The following is a 19062-nucleotide window of genomic DNA, read 5'->3' on the forward strand; positions in this document are numbered from 1 at the left end:
CAAACTCAATCTCTTGAGTTATGAAATTCTTGCTTTATAAGCATGAATCATACAAAATACTAGTTTTGCTGCTAGAAAAATCCCTCCTCCAAAGCCTATCAAACAGGCTGATTTTGTGAGAAGTCATCCTCATTTTGTCAAAGGGCTGTGGCTGGATGGCCATTGCTCCCATGCCTGGGCTCAGGATTGGGTAAGGATGTGTTAAAAACGACACAGCAGCCATCAAACCCACTGCGGTGCCTCTGAGATGGCTCTGTGCTGAACCTGCTATGCAAGCCATGCTTTCACCTTGTGGGTTTATGCCAGTGTTTTCAGTCACCTCAAAGTACCTGTGGTTTAATCAAGTAAATGCCTTCCTGATGCTCTGAATTTAATTTACTGAGTTTCAGCATGTGTTGTCCTATTGTTTATATATAAAAGACTTCTAAGTAAAGCATGGGAGTAATTTTAGAGATTGTTTAAAAAAAAAAAAAAAGACGAAAAAAGATGCATTTTCTACAGCAAAATGATCACTTTAAAAAAAAATAAATCCCTGACTACAGAAAATGGCTCCAGGGACAGATCCAACATATCTTAGATATATATTTGATAAGAAGATAAATGCTCATCTGCTGTATTCAGGGTAGGACTGATATTTTTCAGCTGACTCTTTGTCCATCTCAAATGTGAACTAGTCTTAACTTGTTTCTTGGAGAAAAGAATGTCTTATGTATAGCCAAGGTAATATGAAAAAGCAATGGGGGACATGCTTTCTAAATTAAATTATAAAAGTACACAATACAAATAAATCCTTCATATATAGCCTATGTATTGATTCAACTTTCACTGCAGCATGAAGTGTTAAAATGCAGCTCTGGATGTACGAACCGTTAAAAGTGATATCCACTGTCTGCTTAAGTATGTGGAAAGCAGAGACCTGATTAAACTGATTAAAATCAGTTGAACTCTTCTGATTCTCTTTGAGACTCAGGTCATAGGCTATCTGATAATGACGTTGTGTACAGAATCATCTCAGGCTGTTCCGCAGGTCAGAGTCAAGTATCTTCCAAATCAAATAGCTTTAAATAAATGCAAATAACTGACTATAGAAACTAATGGATCTTACTAGTATTAAAATGGAAAAGGGACCTTGGTAAGATTTCTGAAGCTTGTCTTAAATGGATACAAATTTTATTTATTAAAAAACATATTCTTCTGCAAAATATGGTCTTGAGGAGGAAACTTCCTCTTTTTCTTTTTTTTTTTTTTTTTTTTGGCAGTGTGTGAATTAGTGTTGTAGCCCCTGAGATCTAGTTACTGAGAAGTTTCAAAGGTACTATTTCAGAAACAGGAAAGGACCAACTGAATATCTAAAAGCAGCCTATCTGCAACTTTTCTATTTAGATTTCCAATTTTTAGTGTCTCATATAGTTTATCAAGCTTTCGGTTCTTCTTACCAGTATGATGCAGCTAGTATGTCAGCAATTTTGGGGGTGTTATTCCTGTTTGTGTTTGGAACAAAGTTATGAATGGTCTGAAATGAAGATGAGGAAGAGAAAGGCCATACCTGAACATCCTAACTTTGGCAAAGGAGGAAAGGTAGCCCTTGAGGAAACAATGCGAACTGCAGCAGGATAGCTGGAGTTAACTTAGATGCCTGTTAATTGTAGTCATTAGGTTTGACTCAATAAAGAAAAAAAGCCAAAACCCTCTATGCTTCTCTCATACATTCAGTAGAACCTTAACTAAAGTTGAATTGATCTGAAACATACGTACTGATTTGGAAGTGTTAAAGGAGAACATGGCTTCCCATTTTCAAAATAATATTGCTGCTACTTTAATAATATCTTAAAGTAATACATGTATTTGGTGTCTAAAATGGACCAGATATGAAATGAAGGATTGATGGTATAAACCTAACACAATAGATGAGAAGAGCACTGAGGCCAGGCGTGACACCTGGAATGTGAAATGAGGTGGTTTTGAGTAATTTAGTTTTTAATTGTTGAAGAAAAAAAAGAGTTCTACTGGCTTAGGTATGATGTGAGTAGAGCTATCTGTCAGGGGAAAGAAAAGAGGGAGAAACAGCTGCAAAATGGGTTTTCTCCACAGATGCCTAGTTGCCCAAGTAGGAAAAATACCAGTGTTTAAGAATAAAATGTGCAAAGTAAACTGTTCATATTTTGTCCAAGTCAGGTCTATCCTAAAGCATTTAAATGAATAAGATGGGTGCTCTTCCTTTCCTAATTCCCTATTGCAGCATTTTATACATAAAATCATCTGTATGTGTCTGTCTTTTGTCCTTTTTTTGCCCCCACTCTGCAGGAGCCTTACCTAAAGTCGACTGACATTAATAGGAATCTGTCATTTGAAACCTGTATGCTGTGAATTAGTCCTAAAAATATCTGCTAAATCTTTATTCATTGTCCTCAATTAAATACTGTTCATATGGGAATAGTTGTTCAGATGGGGTATATAGCTGCAATGCAAACAGGTGATTTATTAAAGGCAGCTTATACAGCCTGAGATCCGGCTGTTAATTGGGGTGGAGAAGCCCCTCTGACACTCTGGACAGACAGGGCTCAGGTGAACGGTGAAGTTCTGTAGCTTTATATCCCTAGGGGTTAGTTCTTAGTGTGCGTGTGTAAGATGCTCTACATAATGTGTTTCTTTCATCTATGCTTTGTACACAGTACTTTAATACAACTCATGATTAGCAAAAACTGGAATAAATTGTAGCCAATTTCAAGAATTCTGATAGTCATGTTAAGTGAGCAATTTCTCTTCTACAACTTAAAAATATTGTTCTGCAACGAAAAAAATGTATATTAGTGTAATGCATTTTTTCATGTTTGCATACCCACTATCTGTATTTTTCTTATCCATCTTTGTCAGACATAGCATCTTATTTACTCAGTACAGGATTTGATGTCCTGTTTGGCATACATGCACATCTGCTTAGGTAACTTGGAGGAGTAAATATGAACATGAAAACATTAATTGATAAATAATACATATTTTAAAAAATATTAAATAAAAGTATATTCTACAGAATAAATGATGTGATATGCTTTATACAACAAAAATAAATCTGGAAATAAAAACATTACTGAAACAAAACCAAGCAATTCAGAACCAATCAGCAGCATAATTGCTTGCCCTTCTTTGTTTGATAATACTGCCTCCCACCCACTAACCAGTGCAGCTCAGCTCTTTCTATAGATCATGGCAAGCATGTGAGGAGTAGTGGTTCCTACGGAAAGTTAAAATCAAGAGAAGTAGTTGGAAGTAGTCCACATTGAACGAAGAATTTGACGATTGAATCCTAATTGAGGCTGTGCCACTGAAAGAATTCATTTTGCCTTAAAAATGTCTTTAGACTCTGCAGTTTTGTGAGGTTTCAGTAACTGGCGCCTGTACTGCACTTAAAGGTACATTGATCTACAGGTCTTGAAGAACTGTATTTTGTACAAGTAGACTAGTGCAAAGTAATTGCTATATGGTGCATGATTGACATCAGTATCAAACCTAAAATTTTTTTTATATGTATATTGGTGGTTTGTTTTTTTTTTTCCCTGGTTTTGGTATCTAATTTCTTTGAGTGCTTTTGACCCCGTAAATTTCTCCCTGTTCTAGGGAAAAACTTTCTCAATTACAAATGATAAACTCGTTGCTGTTCAGTAATAACCAGTCTATGGACATGACAACTGCTGCAGAAACTTGAGATAAGATGATAGATTTATTGCTACCATATGAGTTACAGGAATTAGTAAAGCAAATAGTGTGAAGAAATTAGATAAAAATCATGGTAAAAATTAAGATTCTTAGGAAATAAATTGCACAGATCAGTGCTAGATATTAATTGGTTGTCATGGCATTAATATTTTGATGAGCTTTTGTTTTCTGTGTTAAATCTATAAATTGACTTAGGTAATGCAGCAGTGAAGTACAGTTCATGAGTTATTGATGATAAAGATTTGTGTAAAATCAAGGATAACAAACTAGGTGATATGTAATACTTCTCAGTCACTGAAACCCAATTGTTGTTAGTCTGTTTGGCAGGGATTGAACACAATATTTGGCTGCAAAAAAAGGAAAACACAACTGCAGGGAGAAGCCCTACAAATCAGAAACAGGATGCATCAAGGAAGGACAATAAGGAGCATATATTATTTATGTTTATATATATATATACGTATGTATGTGTGAATGTATTTGTGTTGCTTGTCATTCATGATGCTTATGAACACAGAAGGAAATCAGTAGTGGTTTTGATATGGCTGCTCAGTTGTGAACTTGATTGAATTGCTCTAAATGTTTCAAAGGTATTTTTATTTTCTTCTTTTTAAATCAAGCTTTCGTATCATTTGAGACCCACTGGATACAGCAAGACAGGTGCTTCCAAGGAATACCGAAAAATAGGGTTCCCATTTTTCTTTTAGCTTTGAGTTGAATTTGAGTCCTGAAATATTTAGTTTTGTAAATATCAAATCATGAAGCTTGCAATCAAGTGAGGGGTGGGAGAGAGGTGGGATTCTCATTATAGGTGTGATTTTATTTGTTTATTTATATTTATTTATATTTGTACACATCCCCTGGAGATGCTGACCAGGTGATGATACTCAAACACGCTTGCAGTTAGTACTGCATACATTGACAAGATTAATGACAGTAGGGGCAGTCTCGACCTCACTGAAATATAACATCCCTTCACATTTTGTTTTACCAACAGCAGTGATACATGCATTTCTGAGCCTGCAAAATTTGTCATGGACTTCACAATCTATCACATGTACATCCCCCCTCCTCTTATTGCCACAGAGGGGTGAAGCATTACCTATTAACTCCAATTAATGGTCATTTAGTAAAATGAAAAGTGAAATGATAGGTTAGTATCAATGTGCTTATCTAGCGAATGGTGGTGTTAATATGTGAGCATAGTAGGTGTAAAGTCTAAGGGCAGTACTTCAGGTGCTTTAGAGCTTTAAGATCATCTGTGTTATTTATTTGTATTCTCTCTATTGACAGTTAATATGACAGTGGTATTTGAAAGGATGTAAGAAGGGTGGAATTACGTATTTGGATGCCTATCTCTTACTGTTCCCTAAACACCAGAGTGAAGCTGAAATGTTTATTTGCAAAGCAAGAGATATTGATTTTATGACAATAGTCAATTACAAGGATATTTCATCTATTGTACTGAACGATTACAGTAGATTTAATCAGCTTGTTCAATAGTAGTACAAAAAGGGGCAGTTTCTCATTCTCTTTTTTGCTTGTTGCATTGTGTTAAGCTTAGAAGAAGCATGAGGGGAGAGGGAAGGTGGGAAACAGCAGAGATTTTAGCTACATCAATGTGAAGGCCTTTCTGATCTGCTTAGCTACTGCTGGTGCTTTCAGCTCTCATCAGAAATGGAAAAAGTATTCCTGATTTTGTACAGCTGTTTAATCATGGTTGACCTCTACCAGTCACTTTGACACATGTTGTGTTTTAACCCCAGCCAGAAACTAGGACCACACAGCTGTTTGCTCGCTCCCCCTAGTAGAGATCGGGAAGAGAATCGGGAGACTAAAAATCAGGAAAAACTCATGGTTTGAGATAAAGACAGTTTTATAGGTAAAGCAAAATCTGTGCACACAAGCAAAGTAAAACAAGAAATTCATTTACTGCTTCCCATCAGCAGGCAGGTGTTCAGCCATCTCCAGGAAAGCAGGGCTCCATCATGTCTAATGGTTACTTGAGAAGACAAACACCGTTGTTCTGAATGTCCCTCCGGTTCCTCCTCCTTTCTGCAGCTGTATATGCTGAGCATGATGTCACATGGCATGGAACATCTCTTTGGTCAGTTGGGATCAGCTGTCCGAGCTGTGTCTTCTCCCAACCTTTTATGCACTCCCAGCCTACTTGCTGGCAGGGAGGTGTAAGGAGCAGAAAAAGCCTTGTCTGCTTAGCAATGACCAAAACCACCAGTGTGCTATCAACAGTGTTCCCATTCCAAACCCAAAACAGAGCACTATATCAGCTGCTGCTAAGAAAGTCAACTCCATCCCAGCTGAAATCATGGCAACTTGCTGCTGAAAAAGTTTCTGATGCATTTTGGGGAATGTCAGGCTGTCTGTAGACAGAAAAAAGACATGAAGAGGAGGTGATGAAACACTTCATTCCTAGCAGTGGTGAAGTTCTGTCAGAGCAGAACAAAGAGGAAAGAAATTACATGTTTGAGAGCTTTTTTTTGTTTGATAGAATAAGTTTGATATTTTGTTTGATAGAATAAGAAAGGAATATAGTAGATTGTTTAATGGGGGGAAAAAAAGCATAGAAAATAAATGGTCTAATTGAAATCCAACAGTGACAGAGAGAGGAAGTGCAACTATCCTTGCATGCCAGTCTGTATGGATGAAAATTTCTAATCGCAATTGAATTAGCAAGTAATAACCTGTGTCTATTATTCTACTACACTTTACACAGTTTGCCTTTATTCTGACAGTTAACTGTCTCCCTGTTTGATTGCTTTTAAAGCATGACTCCTGCTTTAGGACACAGAGAATTCATTTTACTTTTGTCTCAGGATTTTTTGAGGGTTAGAATTTTATGGGCTACTGCTTTGTTGTAAAGGTTCTGGAAAGAAACTTAATTTCAGGTCTGCACTAGAGGGTTTTTACTGTCTCTCTTTTTCTCACCTTTTTGGATCTGAGAGTAATTCTGCTTATGAAGAATCCACTTAAATTTATTATTTCTATTGACATTTCCCTGTGGAAAATGAGCCTTCTTATTCTGACTCATAAAAGCCAGAGGAATAGGAGCTTTGGGCTCTTATCTTACTTCTTCTGTAAGAATTACTAAATAAGCTGCAATCATAAAACTGAATGTACCTTTTCTGCTGAAGATTATTTTGGCTTTCACATTAATTTTTAACTTGAGTAGAACTTCCTTTCTCCAGACTGGTGAAAATACCTTCCACTCTCTGAGTCTTGGATGTCTCCCTGAACGCGTAGGCAAGTAATTGGTAATATTCTTGGTGGCATTTTGTGAGAAGAAAGGATTTTACAGGACTGAATCTGTCAGAGTATAGAGTAAGAATTTAGAGGAGCGAGTGCGGTTTCTGCGTGAGTTCGTCATCCAGAGCACAAGTTCTTCACTGACAGAAGAAGGTGTGGGAGATGCAGGTTGTTTAAACACCACCACAATCTGCCTTGAAGACAGTTTCCATGGGGACCTGTGTCCAGCAGTTGCTGGAGGTCAACTACTGCAGCCATTTCTGGGATGAGGAGGGGAGAGTTATGTAGTATTTTCTGAGACCCACATGATTTAACAGACACAGGCGCCTGAAAGAAACAAGACTCTGATCTTCCAAAGACAAGCGTTGCTCCATAGGGTGGTAGTGCTATTGTAGTTGTTACTCTCTTAGGACATAAAAAGGTAGCCTGTAGGCAAAGTTAGTACTATTTTACCTATGATAATCTCTACTTCCTTATTTCTGTGTTTTTGGCAGTGGTATTATCGGCACAAGTTGTGCATTGAAGCGGTGCATATTTTGTGGAGAAGATACTCCCGTTTTTCCCTAGTTCTTCAATTATTTAATTAAACATTGTATCTTTATCATCCTGGAATAAAAAATGTCCATGTAGGGTACGTTTATAGTCCAACGTATTCACTAGAACTAAGCACTAGTTATTTCAGGTACTGACAATTAATTAAGCGGTCACCAAATCCATGTGTCTCCTTAGAAAGTTCTAGCTCTCTTCCATAGTTTAAAAGAGTCTCTATTAAATTTAATGTAATATCAGTTGTAAGTTAGCTATTTTTGAAAAATGCAATAAATTTTAATCTTCTTATACTTTTTTGTATATATAGTCGAATTACTAGAACCCACCCCACCCCCATCCCTGCAAGATTGTGAGGAAGGTGTTTTGTATGTTCTGAAATGCAGTTACACAATTTTCTCTAAGAAATTTATGAATGATAAACTTCTCTTTTTCCTGATGAAGAGGACACAACTGGTTTAAAGATGTTTTGTATATATTACTTATTTGTAGTACACAACATGTCTTGGGTGGTAGCAATATAAATTTTTTAGAGAAAGAAGCTAAAATAATGCACTCTTTATTTCAATGCTGACATTATCTGAGTGAAATAGACATGCAGTTTTCACAACCAGAATAAGGAACGTGTTTGCAAAATATTTGGAAGTAAGACTTTCAGTTTTCCAGTGGTGGTCTGTATAAGTGGAGGAGATGTACTAGCTCTTTATTCTGAGGTTGGTTGTTACGTATTGAGTCACTCCACCATCGTGCTCATATTGTTTCATTGTTCTGTAAGTCCTGTAGTTTTTTTAGCATTCTCCCTTTTATTTATTTTTATTTCTTTTGAAAGGGAGAAGTGAGGTGAATGCTGAAAGACAAGGATATGTTTCCCAGTGATAAAATATTAAAATTATGAAGTGCTCCTCTGAGCTTTTCTGCCATAGCTGCTGCTTTGTGTTATATGGGTATTATCTTCTAGAGGAGCACATATTACTCTAGAGAAAGGCTTGAATAACTTATGTCTAAAGCCGAGGTTATTGTACCAGAAGATTTTACTACAGAGTGATGTGTGCTTTTTGCAGGGATTTAAATTATGAACATAATGTTGTGGCTGAGTTTTCAACTCAGTGACAGGATAGTAGGCAATGCTGTCTAATGTAAAGAACAACTTAGAGAGCTACATGTGGAAAGATATAGCAGAAAATTGGGCATCGCTGCACGGAAATCTGCAACAGAATTCTGATTTTTGTGAGTCAGAATTCCTTCACTACGAAATAATAGCCAAATTCTCCAGCTTTCCATGACTCTTCCCAGCTGGCATGCAGATGGCACAACAGGTTATCCTTCAGCAGAGAAATGCAGAGCTTCCCTAGAAATATCAGTGGCATATATATTTTAGTTCTCTTTAATATCTTTTATGCTTCTTTTACCAGCAATATAAACAACAACAAAATTTAATGAGGTTAAAGTTTCTGTATGTTTTCTGACTCTCTGTGTTTTATCAGCTACAAAAGTTTTTTTTCCTATCTTGTATTACATTTAGAAAATGCATTAGCATCTTATCCTTCTTATCCTTAACTTTTTATGGTCGTGCCTTTTAGCTTTAACAAATGCATTTAGTGCTTTTAGAGAGTACCTAACTATTCAAGGATTGCACGCAACAGAAACAAGGGGAAAATATCTACATATCACTAGATAGCTCATTTTTCTTACCTCTTTTGGGACTGGCTAAGTTGGAACTTAGGTTGCAAAACTCATGAGATGTTGAGAAGTGGTATTAGAAGAGAGCATATTACAGATTCTGTGTAGACTGAGCATATCATTTCATCTCAAACTGAGACATCAACATCAATAAAGCAATTGCTATTTTTTCCTATAAAGCTACGCTGAGAAACTCTATATGCAGTTTACAGTTGAAATATTATAGCAGTTTGTAGCTGAATGTTCAGGCTTAATGATGGACTTGTAGAAACGTCACTGTTGTTTATCCTCTGCTAAAGCCATCTCAACTTACGATGACACAAGGGAAGCTTATCTTTTATGTGAATAGGCAGGAGGAGGAAGAATTCTGTGAACTCTATAATTAGCAATAAATCTATTTTAATTTAAAAGTATATATATATTAGTATGTCTAACAACCTTGACACATCCGTCTAAACCCAATATTATTGTTCAGCAGAGAGATTTATCACATTGCAGTTTTGTTCCCAGATTTCCACGTATTTAAAATTGGTTCTGCTGGCTGCCAGCACTGATGTTTCCAACTGTCGTGCAGCAGGACTGTTTCCAAGAAGCAGAAGTGAACACTGGGTTTAGCAGCAGTACATGGTTTCAGTGACTAATTCAGAGAGTTTGTGACTCCCAGTCAGTGTGTGCAGAGGATTCTTATGAAATTCATGATAAAGAGATGCAGTCTTTATATAGAGTGCGATATCCTTGCAAGCTCTTTGGGTTGTTCCTGATACTGTTAATGGGGAGTCATAGTCTGCCTTCAGATATGCAAATCTGAAGCAGAATCTCACACTGCATTCAACAGGACGTATGTGCTTACATTTAAAGAAGGAATTTGTCTTTGTATTTTCCTGGGTTTGAGTTTTGTCTTTGACTCAATAGGATCATGATCTGTCAATGCCAGAGTTAAGAGAGTGTTATATGGTTCTCATACTACCACTCTACTCAGAGGAGCTATCTGAAATTGTCACCTTCTTTCTCATCATTTCTGTTGTGTCTATAATCCTGTAATTACAGGTCAGGTCTGCTTCCTTCCAGGGCAGAGATAAGTTTCTGTGGCTGCTTATTGCCCATAGCTTTGCAGAGCCACTGCAACTCTGAGAGGGAATTGGATTCTGTCCATCTCCACGTACCATTAGCATTGCTCTCCTGTCTTTCAGTGCTGTTTTTTCTTCACTGGTGATGTCAGAACTGTTTAAGTTGCTATTTTGAATTTCAAATCCCACTTGAACTTGTCAGAAGAGCAATATCTATGGGATTTTGAAAAACTGTCCCCTACATAGCAGTGAAAAATAAGAACTATTAGCACTGCTGGGATAGTATTTGTTACAAGTATTCTTTTCTGCATAATTTTAAGTTTGGAAGTGTTATTAAAAAAGCTCTTTTTGGCCTTCAGCTTTGCCCTGTGAAAGGAGCAGTGCCAATTTCCAGCAAGGGCAGATTTTCAGCTTTCTCAGAAATAATAGTTTATCTGAGTTATTTTGAATTATTGACAGCAAACTTTACTTTCCCTGCAAGCTAGTTGTGGCCCAGGTTTCTTTGCACTGTAGCTATGCTTGGTTTGACGCATGAAGTTTTCTTTAGGTTACTTCATAATGCTTTATTGAGTCACTTTAGTGCTTTAGGGTTTGCTTTTTTGTGTGGTTTTTTTTTTTGGTCTTTTTCTGTTGCCTCATAATTAGTCGACATTCAAAGTATAGATCATAAAAGAGGAACCTGAAGACTGGTTTGCATTGTTAGAAATCATGAAATAAAATATCACAAGCTTTCTCTTTCTTTAACAACAGATTAATAGATTAAATAGATTGGTGTATGCAACAGTTCTGTATTGTGTTTCATTTCATACAATGTTTCTCTGAGAGCACTTATTCTGTTATCATCCCTAATGACTGTAATATGTTGAGTCACAGTGTTGTTTCATTGTTTGTTCTCAAGGTTACATTATGCAAAATATAATGTTATATTTTGTGCACTAGTCTAGGCTGTATAAAAATATTTTAAAACATTTTATAAAAATTGAAATGGCTCTGCTCTGGGGAAGAGGCTTGATGCCCATTTCAACTATTCCTAACTGCTATAATGAACTGCTGTTCCTTCCTCTGAAAAAGTATAGGTCATGTGTCTTGACTTTAAAACTATTCAAAGTTGGTAGTTCTTGCATGCTCTTGCATTGATAATTTGGTTTAGCTATTCATCGTGAATTGCAAACCACTAAGAATTATCAAAATGTGGTTTTGTTGTTTAAATAATTTTGAAGATGAAAGAGAACTTTTTCTACTTCACCATAAATGTAAGAAAAGTCAGGGTAAAAGTATAAGGGAGGTATGAAGAGAGGAAAGACTTCTTATTTTATTTCAATGGATTTGCATTATGGATAAGAATGGACAAGCGGGTTGAATTAAATACATTATTCAAAATGGCTGGTTTGGCTTGATTAAAACTCTGCTCTACCAATCATTTTCATTACTGTGCCACTTCTTTCCTTTACTTTCTGACAAGATGAGGCACTGTGTTGATAATGTTCCCTACAAAGCTTCTATCCTAGCTAGCTGCAACCTTTGTCCCTTTTTGTGGTATTCATTGCACCCCAAAATCCTATTGAAGATACGTCAGCATTGTGAGTGCTCAGCTTCACCATCAGTATCAACAGACTCTTTGCTGAGGATAGCACAGGTGTGGGTTTGTGTCTGTGTTGAAGCCCCTGGTCTGGCAGACTGGTAGGAAAAATGTATTTAGTGCAGTGAAAGATATTAGAAAACTAGTACTCAACCAGGTTAGTATTTACCACGATTCTTTTGTGCACTTAAACCTTGGCTGTAAATCTGTGCTCCTGCCTTTTCCTCTGTGAACTACTAAAATTCTTCTAAAACTCTTGGCTATAGTATACACATAGATATGGAAATACTGAGGGTATTAAACAAAACAAAACAACAAACTTCTCCACCAAAATAACCCGAGTAAACATGAGCTGTAATTTTTTTCTGGTCTTACGACAGTTTTGCTGAAGCTTTCCCAAAAATAATCATTCTTGCATAGATAGTGTAACAGGGCAATTTCTTTGATTTTCCTCCAAATTTGAAAAGTAGGAACCAAGTATGAACTGCCTAGAGTTTTTTTTAAACAATATATGCTGCTGCTTGCTCCATTTGCAACAAATCTATATTCCTCAGCACTCTGTTTTTTTTTTTAAAAGCTAGAAGACTTCCATCGAGGGGAGCCAAAGGATTCTTTTTCCTTGCATTTGTCCACTCCAGGAAGCTTTGTTTTGAAGCATCTCTGGTGGCCCACACTGATTGAAAACAATGTTTTGAAAAGTACCCATGTAGTGATTGAAGAAAGAACTTAGTGCCAAAAGGTGTTCCTTTTCTCTGAGAGCCCAATACATAGGAATGGTCAAAATGTAAAATTAGGAGATCTTGTCTAAATTGAAAAGAAAGAGGTAGGACTTTCTAAGTGTTTATAGGAATAACTTGCCCCTACTTTGTTCTCTTTTCTTTGAAGAGATTTACAGGGATTTTTTTTTTTTTTGTTCTGGAAATAACAGTAAAGCATTGTTAGATAGGACAGTAAGGATACTAACGAAAAGATTGTATAGCTCCAACATTTCTTAAGTGCCTTTTGGAAAGGATTGCTGGAGTTGATGTAGAGTGAATTTTGAGCCTCTCTCGGGCAACTTTAGTTCTCTGCTTCTAACGAAATCTTATTGGGTATTTAAGGAGAAACAATGAGGTTCATCAAGTGAAAGTTTTCTGTCTTGTCAGATCAAAGAATGTAAAAAGTTTTTTAAACAGTTATTAAGAAGTCTAAATATCTACTATGAAAGGCCAGTAACCTTCATACAGGGGGACAGGATTTTGATAAGAAAACTGTTGGTTACCCAGTCTCTCATGAATACCCTAGAAAGATGTAGCTGCTGCTGCTCCTGTCAGGTGACAGGGTGTGTTTGCTGTAGGCACTCCATCTATCCCCTTGGGTCCCATTTTGGAGGCTCATGCACATCATCTTGGATTTTATGATTTGAGCTAAATCATTTGGTCATTCTTCAGCTTGAAGAAAGCTTGATAGTTGGCTGCTGTGGGATGCTCTCATTTTTCTTCTGGTACTGAAACAGATTCCCTGGCTGCAGTTTATCAGTCAGCTGTACGTAACACACAGGAGACAGTCCTTGTTTCTCTAAAGGGGTCTATAAAATCGCCAGGCTTTAGCAGCCATAGAAGGGCTCTGATCAGGTAGATGGGGAGAGACAAAAGGCTAGAAACCTCTCAGTTTATGCATAAAATCCAAACCTGGCCCTAAGTGTAGAGTATGTGCAGGGCATGATATTTTGACTGTTGGCAGATTCCAAATTGTAATATTTTTTTAAATTACTACAGAATTATACCACATGCTCTCGGAGCCGGGGCGGGGGGGGAGAGAGAGAATTTATTTTTGTCTACACATTAAGAAGATTTGATGGGAACACAGTTAAGAAAATGCTGCTGAGAATTGTGCCTTGGTTCATATTTTCAGCTCAGGGTCATATTCTTCTGTGAGGTTTATCAGCAAAAGACTTACTGATGGTACAGATATTTCTCTCAGCATTAAAAGGCATGCTTGACATATGTTAATGTTAGTAGGTTTGGTGTAATCTGGAGGCACAAATATGGTCTAAATGTTTTGTGAAAAAGGTCCTGAAAATGTTTGCTTTCTAAAGTGAAGATAAAATAATACTTGATTTACAAAGCACTGTTGAGCAGAAGCAAGAAGAATTAAGTTTCATGAAGGGATTAGGGTATTAACCAGGATATGATGTATATGTCTTGCTCTGTTCCTCTTTAGATTTCCTCTGCCACCTTTATTTGAGCCTTTTCTTTTTGGCTTGAAGTCTTTCACTATAAAATGAAAGAAATACTGCTACCCTAATTCATGCTTCATTTCGTCGGGATAAATTAGTTGATGATTATTAAGCTTATTGTACTGTGATAATGGTGTGTAAAGGGGAAAACTCCGCTCGCCCACCAGACCGGCATAACCTTCTTAGAACAGCATTAGTTACAAGTAAGCAGCAGACATGGTATTTCAGTAAAAATAGGCAAGCGCGTCACTTATGTAGAAATATTTTTTTTCTTCTTTCAGCTACGTGCAATCAAGGAAAGATTGGAACAAGACACGCTAACAAGCTCTTCTGTTTTCTTCCTAGAATTACAACAACAGCTGCTTGTATGATGGACCTACGGAGATATCCGCTGGACGAGCAGAACTGCACGCTGGAGATTGAGAGCTGTAAGTACTTCTGCAAATCCTACTTATTCCGTGGTCAACTGCTTCAGAGTTTTTATTTCTTTTCTTTTTTTTTCCATTCTTGTTTAACATGCTACTAACCTAGTTGTCTTTCTGTCTGATGACATTTAGATCCTTATAAACACATGCAAAAAGGAAAAAAAAAAAAGCGTTCCAGATGGATTAGTAATTTGTGGCACAGGGATTAGCAAAAGTTATTCTGTGTTTTGATGGACAATTTACAGCTTTAAAAGTCTCATTCAAATGCCTTGTTGGGAGTTCATGTGAGGAGCACAAGGATTATTATCAGTTCTTTATCCTCCCTTACTGCTGAACTGTGTGGCAGCCTGTTTCTATTTATAAGTGATGGCAAGAGGTTAGAATTGTCCTTGAAATAGATGTTTTGTGGGTTTTTTTCCTAAGCCATGTGCTGTAGTTAAACTTTCAATGCATGAAATGCAGTCTGTTATATATACTGATTGGTGTTATATATCTGAGCTGGTGTCTCTATCAAACTTTCTATGTAGATAGAACTTGCGTTGTGAAATAAAATTTCAAATCTCTTTTCACTGAAAAATCTTTAGGGAATCTAAGTACATCAGAAAAAAAACAATTTATGGTCACTTCTATAAAGACAATATTGTAAGCATGTGTTGTTTGGCATTCTAATTAAGATTGTGTCAGTACTTTTGAGATACCTAAGGTTCTCCTGAAAAAGGAAATGTAATTTTGCAGGGTGTATTGTTAAGTTGAATGTGGCAAGCAACATGGAAATTAATGGCATGTTGTAAGATACAGTATACAAAAGTATGTGTATTTTTTAAAGTAACTTCTGTATTATAAAAGATTGTGGGGTTTCTGTGTGCACCGAAGTACAAAACGATAGTGTTTTGTCCTGCAGTCTGGTAAGAACTTGGTACAGCTGAGCTTCTTTTTCCTATTCTATAAAGCATTTAAGTGTATGCTTTAAATTTGTGTCCAGGTTTCATTCATTTTAGTGTAATTTAAAGATACGCCAAAATCCTTTCCTGAATAAAGCTGGTGACACTGCTGTCTGAAATAATTTACATGCATAAAATAAGCAAAATGAGTCTTTATCACCCCTTCTCTATGCTGAAATATACAAGCAGCAAATGTGATGATGGACTTTGCTCTTTTGAGAATGGATAAAATCTTGGGCATTTGGCTTTGGGGTTTTTTTGCAGTTCACTATAGAATTTCTATTGGTAGCGTTTGATTCAAAATTTCATACCTGCAGCCTTTTACCAGTATGGTAGGCTGATTTTAATGTGCAAGAAAACCACTGGCATAACTGTATTCAGATTTACAGAGATTTTTACTGCGAATGTGGCTTTCTGTGCCAGTGTCTTTTAATTGTTGTTGTAGCAAGGACCCGGACTTTTTGTTTTTTCTAGTTGTGTGTGTAAGATGGAAAGCTGGAGAGTCAGAGAACATCCTTTCTCCCTATTTACAGCATTGTTTGAACAGTCAACAAAGACTTGCCATCACTCTGCATTGCTGAGATGCCTGAATCTTCTCGGGATTCACAAACTAGATATTCCCTGCCTGTCATGCTTGCAGGACCCACTCTGGGAAATATTCCCAGGAAATACCTCCCAGGTCAGGCCTTATGCAAAACTGAAAATTAAATTATGTCCCTGGTTTTCAATGAGAGCATTTGTTCTTGTTCAGATTTAGAATGTGGGACCTCTGGGTTGAAATTTCCCTTTCATCTGATTTCGAGTAGAAGTTTGAAGCCAGATCAGTTATCTTCCATGAAACAATCCTGGAACACAGGGCACTTAGCTTTTGAAACTGTTGTTCTGCTTGGTAAGAAGAGCACAGTACTTACTGTATCATAGAAAAGGTAGGAGTTCAGTTCACCATAGCAGTTAGGATGCTTGTAGGAGAGCTCCTTTGTGGTTCTATTTGCTCTGTTGCAGCATCACGAAAGTAAAATAGATTTAAATCAGGATACTGTATGTAGCTAGCCTGTCTTTCATTGCAGTAACAAAGGTCATTAAAGAATGTGGATAGAAGTAATACTTGAACTGTGTTTTCAAGCACTTTCGTGCTTTAGAAGATTATTGCTCTTCATATGTGCTGTTCTGTTCAGTTAAAAACATGAATCTGTCTAATCTTAATGAATCGCTTCAGACGAAAGTGCTGGTAGGTAGATAGAGTGAGTAAGATTGAAAGTGACTTTCTGGGTCCTTCAATGCAGGTACTCAAGCTAAAATCACTTCTTTAAACTGGTTAAGTTGCATGTTAAAAGTAGCTTGGTTTCTTGCCTTTCTGGTCCTGTGAACGTCTGTTTCACCACTGCTCTCTTGTGATGCTTAGAAATTCTCTTATATTCTACTCCAAGTGTTTTCCAAGTGTTTTCATAGCTGTGAAGGCATGAAATTATACTCAGTGCTTGTCAACAAGTTTTTTTTTTAGTTCAGTGTCTTCCCCAACCCTGCTGGGACCTTCCTAATACGTTTAAGGAAACCAGTCATAGTTCTTCATAGGCTTCATTTCATGAAACTGAATATGCCAGTCTCTTTTAGCTTTGTCATACAAAAGTATTTTAAGAGAAATGTAGAACTTGCTAATGCTAGTTCTTCATTAGGAGTAACTAGTACCATAAACAGTATCCCAGAACAAAATCTGTGTTACACTCTGGCATTAATCCTGCCCTTTTTCTAAGAGCCACCTTTTGTTTTTGTTCACAACTGCATGACTTCCACAGATGGTCATCTTTCCTGGAACACTATAGTAAGGTCTTTCTCTTCCTCACTCATTTTCCAGCAGTGGCTTCTAGGTTTTGGTAGAATTTTTGTGGTTTTTTTTTTTCTCATACTACTAAGAACACATGACTTGGCATTTCATAACACTGTTCACATAAATCAATGTCCCCAAGGTTATCCAGTTCTTACTATATTTGTTCTGATCATCCTTTGCCTTAACAGCGCCTGCAGATCTTGTTTTACTAGAAATTTCATTAACACACAAATGCTAAAGAATATTAATGCCAAGAAAGAAGGGCTTTGCTTATAATTATTCTCTGCACTGAGCATGATCTCAGTACAATTTCAGTGCAGTATAATTTCCTACACATTTTTAATATATGTTTTTATATTTATATATATTTATATATATATATATTTTTATATATGTTTACTAATTGTCTGTCCTTAGTCCCAGATCAACTGTTTTAATAAAGGTTAGATATATTATCCAGGTTAGATATATTTTGTTTAAAAAAGGAGTTATTGTCTAGCCAGATTATTTGAATTGAGTCATGATAGATTTTTATCCCATTTCAATTCATATTAATGTCTCTAATGTCCTTTCATTCTCTCTCCACTTCCTCCTTCTTTCCACCCCTCTCCTCCCCTCCATCCTCTTATTGATGCCAGAGTTGATTGGCTGCTTAACTGCCTGGGTTACTTTTTCCGTGTTGTCATTGTGTTTACTGGCATTTGTGGCCAATATAGAATTTTTGTCAATCTAGATTTGCATAAATCTAGATTAATTTGTCAATTAGTGATTATGGTGGAAAAGAGTTGTATGTAAAAAATCAAAAAATGAAATGTGGGAGGTGGTATCCTATATTAAGATACAAGAGATGGCATTTTTCCGATTTCAGTTTAAGGTAGTGTTAGTGAGATTTGATGCTGAAACTGTAAGAGAGGGCAATTCCCCATTTGTTCAAAGAGTATCGGTTTTGAGAACTGAAATCCTATTTTTTTTCAAGTATAGCTAGTTACATCTCTGTGGTCATTTTTTGCTTTGCTCATCCTTAAAGGGCAGAAACATGTTGAATGTTTGGTTTTGCTACGCTACTTCTAAACCTGTAGGCCATCTTTTCCAAGGGGGTCTAATCTGAGCTATTCTACTTCTCCTTTTATTTTGTTATTTCCCAACACACTGAATAGCAGGGTTTTAATACCAGAGGGAAATCAATTTTCCTTTGTTTCTTAGTTTCTCAACATGTAGGCAACAGAGAGCTTTTTCCTTTTTAGTTGGATATTGACTTGACTCAGTAAAATACATCTCCTTTCTGCTTCATACCTCTGTCGCTGCAGTATGCATGGCTGAGTTTCTGATGATGCTCTAGAATAATTTTGTTTCTTTGCTGTTTCCTGCCTCTCTGGAGTTGTAACGTGTTGAAAGGAATGTCTTAGCTAATCAACCATAAAACTAGTGGTAGTTCAAAAACAAATAGAAGTAGAAAGGAATTTGAAGAATACTTCATATTCATATAAGCAAATGAAATTTCACATTGCACATCCCCTAGCATAACAGAGAGAAATGGTTGTGATTCTTTTGAATATTTTTAGATGTAATCATTCAATACTCATCTGGTACATCTGTACCTTTGTCCATTTCAATTATCTGGTGCTTCATAAAGACAAGAATTCACTTCAGTTCCTTCTTATCTCATTTTATAATGTGTTTGGCTTAGCTATATTTACGTTATACTGAGGTACAACTCAGAAACTGCCTGCTTTGTGGCAGTGATTTTTTTTTTTTCCCCCTCCCATTTCTTTGTTGTTGTGGAACAAACAAGAACGCACTGAT

The 19062-nt window shown here is 36.6% G+C and overlaps 1 protein-coding gene across 3 annotated transcripts in view; it reads left to right on the plus strand.

Moving 5' to 3' along the window:
• GABRB2 (gamma-aminobutyric acid type A receptor subunit beta2) overlaps positions 1 to 19062 on the plus strand; it is a 154032-nt gene that overhangs the window by 71275 nt on the left and 63695 nt on the right. For all 3 annotated transcript variants that reach the window (XM_074155353.1, XM_074155352.1, XM_074155354.1), the window contains exon 5: positions 14414 to 14496. In XM_074155353.1, coding sequence (XP_074011454.1) covers positions 14414 to 14496 — 83 coding nt within the window. The remainder of the gene's footprint in view (positions 1 to 14413; positions 14497 to 19062) is intronic.

The sequence above is a fragment of the Numenius arquata genome, chromosome 11, assembly GCF_964106895.1.
Source record: "Numenius arquata chromosome 11, bNumArq3.hap1.1, whole genome shotgun sequence".
NCBI classification, from domain to species: Eukaryota; Metazoa; Chordata; class Aves; order Charadriiformes; family Scolopacidae; genus Numenius; species Numenius arquata.